General features: G+C 43.6%; 1 protein-coding gene across 1 annotated transcript in view; it reads right to left on the minus strand.

The window, feature by feature from the left end:
* LOC119406990 (uncharacterized) overlaps positions 1–12,333 on the minus strand; it is a gene marked incomplete in the record, with an annotated part of 85,042 nt that overhangs the window by 19,400 nt on the left and 53,309 nt on the right. The window contains 3 exon segments of the mRNA XM_037673850.2: positions 1,679–1,753; positions 8,642–8,692; positions 10,807–10,882. Of these exon segments, the coding sequence (XP_037529778.1) occupies positions 1,679–1,753; positions 8,642–8,692; positions 10,807–10,882 (202 nt within the window).

Consider the following 12,333-nt stretch of genomic DNA (forward strand, 5'->3'; position numbering starts at 1 on the left):
AAACAAGTTGAGACTGCCATCCAAAGCTGCACAGTCTGCCAAGCCCTGGACAAGTGTGCAAGAACTTACACGCACCGCTCCAACCTGTCCCCCTTCCTTTACAGACCATGGGACAAAGTGTCAGTAGACACCATGGGCCCCTTTGAACATGCACCGGCTGACTGTCTGTCTGTCATCGTGGTGGTGGGCTACTTCTCCAGATGGGCAGAGTTTGTGCTCTGCAGTGACATCACTTCCCGCTCAGTGATCAATTTCCTGCTTGCTGTATTTGCACAAGAGAGTTGCCCTGCAGAACTAGTCTCAGATCACAGCCGACAGTTTACGTCTAGTGAATTCCAGTGCTTTCTAGAGGACAGGGATTTTATACATTTCTTCTCAGCAGTTTACACCCCTCAAACCAATTGTTTGGTGGAAAGATTCAACACAGTCCTTCAATCATATACTATACAACCAGCTTTCCTGGAGTGGCAACTTATCAAGTAATAATAATAACTGTTGGTGTTACCCCGATATTTTCATGAGAGATGCCGTAGAGGAGGGCTCTGGAAATTTCGACCACCTGGGGTTCTTCAGCGTGCACCTAAATCTAGGTACACAGGGCATATTAAGGCCACTCCACTATTAGGAAGTACCTGGGTATTTACCGTGCCACCCCCCATAGCGCTATAGGCCTCCTCTCCCCAGCAGTGTTGCTTCATGGACGCCACACAAGGACATCGTTAGACGTTATTAGTTAACTGCAGACTTCAGCACTGTGTGTGTGAAGTTATATCACAAGAAGCTATGGCGAGATAAGAATCACTGCAGAGGGTCATGAACTCAGACATGCAAGTAGACAAAACCAGGACGGGGATGCCGTCCTCGGGGACACAGAACACCATGCCCTAGCCTCAGTGCTTCAAGCTGCATAGTCTCCAGAACCGCTGGTGTCAGTGCTGATTTCTTGCACATCAAGCACCCCATCAAGGCTGGACAGTCCACTAACTGGAACCTTGACCTCGGAACTGGGTGCTGATTGTGCTGTCAAATCGGGAATCTCCTACCATCCAGCGGAGTCCGGGCTCCGTCATTCTAGATGGGAGCGAAGACTGCCAGCGAAGTTCAGGGATTATATGCACTGAAGTTACCAATCACAGTGACTTTGTTAGGTTATCACCAGCAGTGACAGTGACTTTACTATAATTTTGTTAGCGCAATAATTCTGTTTGGTTGTCACAAGCAGTGAAGATTTTTTGTTGCGTGCATATTTATTTATTTATTAAGTAAACCCGCATTCACTCTAGGAACGTTCTATTGTTAAGGGAGGGATATATGTAGTGTTGTGCCTTCGCAACAGATGACACTGCTGACGTGATGCAAGTTACACGCTACAGGTGGCGCTGCAGCAGTCTTGTATAAGTGATGTTCGCCGGAATAATGGTTGTTATCAGCATGAGGTGGTGTAGCGTGCTCACTCTGCATCGCTGGGCTGGTGACACAACAGATCCTTACCAACTTGCCCAAGCTTCAATCCGTACAAGCATCATTTTTCTACAGCAAAAGGTTACCACAACATTCAAAATTAAGTTATATCTCCACATGCAGACACTGTAACTGAAAGAGTTAAAAAGCAAGGAAACTTAAAACTGGTGAAACCATTACTGTTCCACAATTTAAAAAGCAATGCAAAGCTTCTTACCCTGCTCCCTGTGTAAATAGCCAAGCATTTGGTTCACGTGCATGGTGAATCAGCAGGTATGTTCCTGGTCGCAACCTACACAAAGAAAAAAAAAGTTCTGGACCTTCTCATGCCGAATCTGTGATTTTATTATGAGGTACACCAACGCAGGAAACTCCAAATTAATTTTGACCCTCTGGGGTTCATTTAATTTTCCCCCTAAATCTAAGCACGCAAGCATTTTTGCATTTCATTAGCCACTGAAATGCCACCACTATGGCAGGGTTCCCACTTACAAACTCAAGCTCAGCAACGTAACACTGTCACCACTAGATGGGCAACTTGTATATAGGGTGTAACAGCCATGGTGTACACTGACAGCAAACTATGGTCCAGGCCAGACCACTCCCCACCCAGTCATTTAAAAATTGGGCTAAGTCAGGCACATGCACACAATGAGCACAGGAGCTGACAAGAGACTACCAACTGTGTTCTGAAAATTGTACTAATTGGTTACCATCCATGGAGAAATGGCGCCTCTCATTTATTGTCTGCACACTTGCCACAGACATTGCACATAAATTGCAAACCGGAGACATGCCGACTGGTGGGGCCTTGTCTACAGGCCAGAGGTCTATGATACATTGTCTGGATAGACCCTTTTCAGTACACAACCTCAGTGGTGTAACAGACCCTTTTCATAATCTGCAAGTGCGCTTCCCTGTACTGCATATTCGCCTAACTAATGGCAGCACCTGTTGTGCGTCAAGTGGACACGAGGTCCTAGTTGCACGTGCTACAGCTTGTCGATTATGCACGTTTATGTCAAGAGAGTCGAGTCTACATTTTCCACGTCAGCGCAAGCAAACTGCTTGAACCCACTTGAACCCGCTGTTTACAGTAAGTGACTAGCCACCATTATTTGGCCAAACTGCACAGCAGAAAAGCTAGCTTTACAATTATGAAAAGGGTCTATTGCCCCAGGCCACTTCGGAGCAGCTTCGGAGCAGCTTTTTGAGCAGCAGAAACCTTGCTTTAGAGCAACAAATCAAACTTTTGGAGCAGTTACTAATCACACATTTCCAAATCCATATACAGTAGACTTTGGTTCATGAGATATTTCAGCTGATTCCATCTTGGCCAAAGGCCCCGGCAGGCACCCAAGCATTTCTACGGGACCAAACTTTTATTATTTTTAGCCTGAAATTAGCCTTCACCAGATAATTTAAACTTGGCTGGTCATCTTACATGTCCATGACACTAATGATTACCAGAGCTATGGTACTAACAGCAGCAGGGTCCGACTTCGTAGCACTAGAAATATAGTGAACGCAACAAGCACACATCATCTCCTGTCGAGATCTAGGACTTTTGAATTGCTTCAGGAATAAATGCAATGTGACTATGGCAACTGACAATGGGTTATTACAGCCATAGGCGGGCGCAGGGTTCCCCATTAGGGGGGGGGGCAAAGGTTTGTCGCACCGCCCCCCTGCTCTACTAAGTCAATGTATAGGGCAGATTTTGCGCCCCCCCCCCCCCTCTTAGGTGACTAGAAGGGTCAATGTACGGGGCAGATTTTGCGCCCCCCCTCTTAGGTGATTAGGGGGGGCGGCCGCCCCCCCTGCCCCCCCTGTGCGCACGCCTATGATTACAGCCTTTATCAGATTGTAACACATGCTTTTTTTTTTAATCTGCCTGAAATTCCCTTAAATGGTACAATTCAATACGAAACAAAAACTAATAGTGCAATGCCAACCACATAGTTAGAACCAGTGCCATTGCCATCACAGTGGGATCACCAGAGGCTGGTTTTTTAGGCATTAAAAAAGCTCGTTTTAAGCGCCAAAAGTCGGCAGGTTTTAGGCCTCCAATATCATAATATAGGCACAATAAACTTTCATATAAATGAAAATAATTTCAAACGAAGACATGCGCAACCTCTGTCTACGGCAGGAAAACAAAAATGTTATTGCCTAAGATGGCACAAAGGCGCCAACAGTTTAACATAGCTGGGCAACTGTGCTTTGTTCCGCACGGTTCGCTGAACACGGTCTCTTCCGTGTTCTGCGGAGTGAGTAAAGTGTCTACCGTCGAATCAACACACTCCTGGGTGTCTTTTCGGCATGACTGAGAAGGGCGGAGCAGGAGCAGGCAGCCAGATCGCTAAAAGACCAGAAAAGAGGCATTCCTCGTCTTCGCCGGGTCGAATCGCGTAGAGCCAATTTCTCCCCTGGCAGTGAACCTATAGCGTAGCCAGGCAGAGAAGGGTGGGGGGAAGGTTCAACCGCTCCTCCCCCCCAAACATTTTTTGCATGTTTGTATATACACGCACACATACAAACGCATGCACGAATATCCATAAAGTATGGTTGAACCCCACCCCGAAAACAATTTCTGGCTACGTTACTGTGAACACCTTAAGAAGTAAATTACGAACAATACAAAAGCCCCACGCACATCACATTTTTATTCCTTTTTTTGCTCTTCACTCTCCTTTCCGCTGAAGGATCTCTGCGGTCTCGCATTCGCCAACCGCTCACGCCATGTCGGCGCGGCAGCGAATTCTCGCCGGCGAGTCTCCCTTCACTGCTGCTAGCGGTTGTTTTCGGGAGCTGGTTGAACTAGGGGCTAGGTTAAAGCCCATAGTTCCCAACAGTCAATGTTAAGCAGTAACGTGATTAACGGTCTCAAATAGCACCCAGGAGCGAAACTTGAGCCTAAATAGCATTCATATAAGCGCCAATTTTGAAAATAGGCATTTGTAAGCATTTAGGCACGAACGCCAAAAATAGGAATTTATAGGCACTATAAGAACACTACAAAAGCTCTTCTTAACCTCTAATTCATGCTCATATATCAAAGTGGCGTGATAGGAGCGCAAGGAACAAAATAGGCATTTGCCTAAAATCCGGTCTCTAGTGCTTGCCACTGCCATTACAAGATAATGATCATGGATGGCGAGGATGATGACATGCGGCTTTCAGTCCGACTATAAGTGCCCTTTCAAATGGCAAGTTATTTTACTAGTTTAGCTAGCAAACCCAAGTTGTGTCCTGCTCGACGTTCAGAAGAACTGCACGTCACAGGATGGGCTAGCGAAGTTGTTAGTCTGTCATTGGCAATGAATCTGTTTGCAATTGTTTGGAAATAGTACTTTGATTAATGCAGGACATCAAACGTACTATCAACCACACAGAAGATTTGACCATACAGATATTATGTGCTTCATAAGATAAAGGGCTCACAGTGATGATGATAGACATAAAGTAAATAAAACTTCATTCTGTTAAGATAAGATTCAAATGGTTTTTGTATTTTTCTACCAAAACTGCAGACATGACTTCTTTTTTTTGCTAAAAAGCTTACCCCAGTCCCAAAAGTGTGAAATCTGCAGAAACAATGGAACTGTGGTTCTCCTGCGTTTCCCTTGTGATTTTCTGTGATGTTTTGTGATTTTGTGTGGGCGTTTGTGATTATGTTGTTTGTAAAGTAGAGATACACGGGAAAGACCAAGTGGCAGCCCCTGCCACACCCGCCCCTGCTATAGTAACTTTAGGCCTTTTCACGCTCAAGCTGCATCTTCCCGTTTCACTGTGCGGAGACCACTTCGTCCGCAACCAAGGCAGTCGCACCATTTTTGGATGTATCTGGGAACCAGAGCATGACTACCTCTGACGCTCATCTGCCGTCCGGCCCAGCCCTAGAACAGCTCTGCACTTAAAAATCGGATGTTCGCTCAATTTGTACAAAGTTTAGGCACTTAAGGGAGATGCTACTCGAAAAATGGCCTTTTTTGTGAAAATTGTCACTTTTGACATTTCACTTGTAAAATTATATTTGGTCATTAAACTTTTATTTTGCCGAGTATCAAGGCTGAATTCAGATTAGAAATTGGTGAAAAATCTATTTTAATCAGGCAATGTCACTCTGGCCTCAGCCACAGCAGGTGCTGAGGCCACAGTGTATGGTAAGTTGACGTGGTAAAGGGGAAAGCATGAACCATGTGGCCAAGCACCATGGCACGGCACTCCGTAAACTGCCATTACCACCTCCCTGTGGAGATAAGTTGAAAGATGATGCAACACAAGAGCTGCAAAATATTTATGAAATTGCAATAACCACCCACATTAAATGTTCAGGAAATGTATCTTGCCATGCGAGCATCCTACTTTAATTCTAGCAACATGGCACGAAGTTGCCAATTCTGTTCAGGAGGAGTGACTTCCTGGTGTAAGCACAGGCGAGCCAGAGCTCTTTGGGAGTGCATACCAGATTACACTCTAATCTTGACCAACGAACAGGTGTTGCCTACACATCCATTACATAAGCACCTTACAGTTGAAAAGCTCTTGGTTCACTGTCTACAAGGAACGATGCAAGGTGTTGTGGACTTGCTCAACAGCAAGGTCTGGCTTCTGTGAACAAAGACAATGCTCCCATCCTGTACAGCTGTGGAAGCTGCAACAATGGCTACCTAGTTCTTCAATAAGGGATATTCAAACTTTGAGCACATCCTTCAAGAGCTTGATATACTGCCACCTGAAGAACTTGTCACCCTGTGCCACTCACATGACCAGAGGTGAATCAAAATAGTGTCTGTCTGCATGCAAAACAGCCGAGGCATGGGCTCATCACTGCCACATGGTGAAGAGAGTGCACCTTTATGGCTAACTTAAGGGCTGGGAAGGATTAACATATGGAACCTGATGTTTTTAAGTGCGCTCGCTGTTTAGAGTGTGGATTGTTCTATGCTCTCACAAAGTTTCATGCTAATCGCACTGTATATTGATGAATACACACGTTTATAACTTTTAAATGCATTTTTCTCAATTTCCATTCTGAGGCAATTCTGACATGTTGTGCACAAACTTTCATGCACTTAAAATAGTTCTATCATAACGAAATTTTGCACAGAGCTTCTTCAGCCACTCTAAAATACAGATATCTATATGAAGTTGCACTATACATTACATATTTTTGGTTTCATAACTTGATATGTTGATAGGGGAGATGTAACATATACATTTGGTACCCTCGATTTTTTTTTAAAAAGGTAGCAAGTTAAGCAGACATTTGAGGTACTTTTCAGTACTGTACTGCTCATGTGCAGCAAAATGAGCTATCTTGGGATTCTGTGTGAAAATTTTTAATAAGCTAAAAGGTGTGCACAAAAAACCCAATATTTTGTTGTCAAAGTTGTAGTAACTCTGGAACTTTTACAGTTATCACAAAACTAATTACAGTTTTGAAATCAGCATCACAAACTCTAGTATTACCTAAAATTTCAAAGTTCTAAGTCAAGAAATAAAAAAAAATCGTTTTAGAGTAGCATCTCCCCTTAAATTTCCCTTTTTACACTACCATTTACTCAGGGCCAATAAAATGTGGGTGCGTGTTTAATTCAGGAAAGTGGCACAATGGGGCAAATAGTTACACATGAGTCAGCATTGTGTCTTATTTTTTTTTCTGCCACTTTCAGTGATGCGATTCACCAAAGCCATTTCAGCACAGCTTCTGGAGCAATTAAAACCTCACTTTGGACCAGCATAACAACCTTTTGGTGCAGTTACCAAACACACATTTTCAAAAGCAAATATTTGTCTCCAAGCTGGAACAGTTGTACCCCATGTTTAACAAAATCGATTTATGCACAAATACATGCATGTTTACCAAGAATACCCCAAAAGATGAAGTTAAGTTACTACTCTTCGTTTTTCTGCAGACAGCCCTAAGTTTCTTTAGTCCCTTGACCTCAGGCCACCTAAGATTTTCCTGAAATCAACTTCATATTTGTAAATAAAGATGATTTTCCCTGATGCTTTAGTTAAAGTACTGGAAGCACAAGCTATGTAAATTTTCCATGCATTCTGATAACACTCGTGCTTTCAGAGAAATCTAGGTCTTTGCTGCATGGTGCAGTGCCTGCTGCTGTTCTTTATGGGCAGAACCGTTAGGATCCTAGTACATGGGCGGATGGCAAAATACAGTTTAATAACTGGTCCTTTGTGCCTGAAATCTAATTTGTGCTCCCTGAACTTTGCGGTAATGGGAGGCTTTGTATTTAAAACTTCGACAAGTTCTCAAACAAGAACTGTTGCTGCTGTCAAGAGACAGAACTGAGATACTGGGATGCTGGGACACCATGCTTTCCCAGCAAAATCCCACAGTCCACTGCAGTGCGTGGAATTGTTGGTAAGTCCGTTGATTGTATGGTCAGACTTAATTAAGAATTAAGCACCCGGCATGAACTTTTTATGAAAGAGTATTAAATAAATAGTACTACAATTTCTTGCAAAACAAACTAGCTATAACAAAGCGGTCTATTCAAGTACATACACGTAGTGCTCACTGTAATTAATGGAATCAATCAGATAAAAGACTTTCATCCAAACACTTGTAGTTGCACCTTCTCTAGATTTCTCTAGATTGGTCCACAACAGTTAGAAGCTATTTTACTGAACTTAATAACGTAATCTTGCTGTATGGCCAAGTAGCAGCAGAAAACTGTATTTACGGAGGATTGGCCAGTCTGAACTGTTTGGTATTGTTACACCGAGCAACTACTTCAACCACCTACATAACATCCATCAGTATGCTCTAATGACCGCTCGAAATCAGATGCAACATAAATATCTTTTGCAAGCACGTTCACTCTTCTTTTTCTCCGAAAGACAGCAAGAACGTTTTGGTGCATGCAAGGCACAAATAATGAGATTTTTACAAAAATGTGGCAGGATGTAGCACATTTCACCTCTTGGCGCAGTTTGGCGCGATTGACGCAGCTATCACACCACTTCTCTGTCTTAATTTGACCCGCCAAACTTAAGCTGTCATCTGGTCTATGTGGCATTTTTCTATCCCTTCTGTTTCCACATGTCAGTCTTCACTTCCACAAAAAGCCATTTGCCACTTGTGCACTCTGTTTCTAAGCTGTGGGGAAGTGTTCTAATAAAAGGGCATTGATCCAAAAAGGTGACTCACCCAACCAGTTGGTCAACTAGTGCACTCAATGGGCCAAAGAGGGCTTTGAACCTGCAAGGAGAAAATTCACATGCTCAGTGCCACGTTTTTACATCACACCCAGAATGTCAAATCTCAAGTGTGTTACTATCACATGCAAGTGACATATCAATGCAGGCGGGTTGGCTAGTGACCCACCACAGAAGGCAAGACTAGACAGTGATAGCAACATCCGTGCAAGACACATGATGCCATAGCCTGACAAAGAGAAGCAAGTCTTCCTGCAAAATGGCTCCAGCAACACTTTTTGTCCAATGAGTTTTGATCACAGGCAGGGATACTGTTGCAACATCATAATGACATCACAAAAAGCAACACCCTGGCCGAACACATTTACATAATGTATACAACATAGGCGTAGCCAGAAACATTTTGGAGGATGGGTCAAATCCCACTTTATGGATGTTTGTGCATTCATATGTGTGCTCATACATACACGCATTATAAAATGCAACAATTTCAGGGGAGGGAATGGTTTTGAACCTCCCCAAGACACACCCCTGGCTATGCCACTGGTATACAATATTTGCTATAACAGGGGTAAAACAGCTGGGACACCTTTATGCGCTATTTTAATTTGGAGCATGGAAATCTTGTTTCAGCAGCACAATTTCGGAGCAGAATAATAGGGTGGAAATGAACATTTTAGGATGTGCAATTTTAGATTTGGAGCAGGGCATTTTGAGCAGGACATTCCACATCTGTCCCCCACCATGCCTACCCGCCACAGTACCCGCCACGGTGGTCTAGCGGTTAAGGTGCTCGACTGCCGACCCGCAGGTTGCGGGATCGAATCCCGGCTGCGGCGGCCGCATTTTCGATGGAGGCAAAAATGCTTGAGGTCTGTGTACTTAGATTTAGGTGCACGTTAAAGAACCCCAGGAGGTCAAAATTTCCAGAGCCCTCCACAACAGCGTCTCTCATAATCATATCGTGGTTTTGGGACATTAAAACCCAACAATTATTATATATTGTTATCCACATCTCTAGTAACTTAATAACAGCAATATTTACTTCCTTTTGCATTAACGCAAGGGTTGCAAATCTGACTTCAGAGTGCATAAATGGCTGCTGAGCCCCAATTTCTGATGTTTACCAGAAACAGTGAAGTCTATAAATCTAGCTCCCTTAGTTCAACCAAGTAGGCGATAATTCGAACAACTTTCAAAGAGCGTAGGCGACATGACCGTCGGTAACACGCACTGTGACATCCCTCTTTCCCTCGTATTACCACACAAGGGCGAGGAAGCATCGTTACGAATCGGCGATCTTTTTAGTTTTGTTGCTACACCTGATCACGTTAACCAGAATAGCCACTTGACAATGACTATTGCTCATCCTTGCCAGTGAATGGGAAAGAAAAAATATTGCACTGGTTGTTAACAAAAACTGCAATCTTTGAGAATTCAGTTTCACTTTCCTGTGTGAAATTACCCAGACTTTATCAATCTGTAGAAATTAGCCATGTCACCATTTTGTAAATCTTAAAATGGATATGGATTCTGTGTATAAAAAACTTCCACTCTTCCATTAGTTTCAATCGGGTCACTGTTTTGGTTTAAAAGTTCATTAGTCTTTTTTTATTAATTACTGTTCCAATATTCACCTCGGCCCTATTTAAAGTGCGTGCTACTGCGATCAAAGTGATTCCGCAAAAAGTGCGCAAATATCTGGTCTTCTGCATTTTATAAGATTTCTTTGGCCATTTTCTGAAACACCCTGCACACTTATCACTGTCAGTGCCATCGTTGCTCAAGGCGTGAATCAGCTGAATAAACGCCCCTGAGGTAACTGCCCATCTTACAATATGATCATGAGCCCTGATTATTTACAATGTGACACCTGATTATTTTTACTATTTCAGGTTATTTAATGTGAAATTAAATCAAAGTACATAGGCACTTTTGCATTTTCCAATAAAAATGCAGCCGCCATAAGTATGAATCAAACTGCATCCTCATGCTTTGCAGTGCAACACCATACCCACAAAGCCATCACAGCGGGTGAACACTAAATGGGCAATTGGCATGTTGCAAAATTGCAAAAGGCCATCACAGCTTAGAAATAGTCAATCACTGTCAATGAATCTGTAGCATTATGGGGGCACAGTACACTGTGGAACACACCTCAGTTTCTTATGGTCAGGCAGCGGCTTGACCTCCTCCACGAGCAAGACGTGGCCGCTCTGCACTTCCACTCTCACTGCACAGTACAGAAAAATTAAGACCATCAGCAGCTGCATCAGTCTTTTTTATTCAAGGTCATGTCTACTCTATTTTGGTGAAAGACAATAAATAAATTAGTTAGTTAAACTCTCCTACTCTTCACAAAGAGGAAAGGGATCGCAGGCAAAAAGCTACAGAGTTGCAGCTTGAGTGTACCTGCGAACCCATACATAAACACGGCTCGACAATGCACAGTAAAACAAAAAAATTGCACGTAGAATGACCTCACTACTGGACTCTATTGCCTCATGAATTTTCAAATCCTTAAAGGTCAGTCGAACTAACTTATAACAATAAATAAGAATCGTGGCAAACGAAAATCGCTTAAATGAAATTGCTGCTTAAATGGAACTGCCTGTAGTTTAGTTGGCTTTGTATTTACAGTAAAAACTCGTTAATTTGACACCCGTTAATTCGGAAAATCGAATAATTCGGACGCATTCTCTAGTCCTGGCCAGCATATGCATTGTTCAATGGCATCAAGATCTTGTTAATTTGGTCATAATTGGCCGCAATTCGGTTAATTCGGACGATCCTCAGAGCACAACACGCGAGAAGCACTACGCAGAGCACGCCACGCCGCGGCAATGGTGTATATTCGCTTATGTACCTAGAGCTTGCGGCATGCAAAAATGCGCAAGCTTGCCCGAAAGCTTCATGTACTGACACTGATGACATTAACCCTTTGCGGTCCAAAACCTTTACCCACTTTCCGGCTCTAGCGGTCCGAAACTATTTCGCCAGTTTCTGGCGCCGCGAATAAAAACACAAGCTGTGGAAGAGAAACGCACAGGATATTTATTTTTGCTCCTGCATTCTGCAGGCAACTCTTTTAGTGATATTTGGGCAACGTATGATACCGCTCAAATCATTCCCCTGTGTGCAGGCCAGGGTTATTACTGCAGGTTTCCACCGCCGCCGTCGTCGTCTTCGTCACTCACTTCTGTCGAATCACTGTCATCACTGTCTGGTGGAGGCACGTAATTCTCTTCCTCACTAAAGTCATCCTCGCTTTCGCTAAAAGCACCGCCGTAAAACGCACGCGGTGAAAACGTGGCCATGCTTCTCAGCGAACCGCGCGCGCGAGTGGGTACGCTCTAGGCCCCGTGCTGATCATAGTGCTGCACCCTAGTGTCAAAAAAGTAAAACCTCAACAAACAAAGCTCACTTATTCCTCAAGAGATGGCCCTTCATGTATACAAAAAATGCGCGCGACTCGCGGTGAGAAAACAGCAAAATTTAAACCACGAACACCCTTGTCGGGCGGGGCCCGACAGCGGACCGCTACGGCCGTGTTGCGTTGTCGGGCGCTGCCCGACAACGGACCGCAAAGGGTTAAAATGCAACAATCCCATAAATATGCTAAAATTGCATGAAACTGCAATTTTCTTCATCACCAGAAAGTGATAAAAGTTTGCAGCAAATGTT

Source organism: Rhipicephalus sanguineus, chromosome 1 (genome assembly GCF_013339695.2).
Source record: "Rhipicephalus sanguineus isolate Rsan-2018 chromosome 1, BIME_Rsan_1.4, whole genome shotgun sequence".
Classification (NCBI taxonomy): domain Eukaryota; kingdom Metazoa; phylum Arthropoda; class Arachnida; order Ixodida; family Ixodidae; genus Rhipicephalus; species Rhipicephalus sanguineus.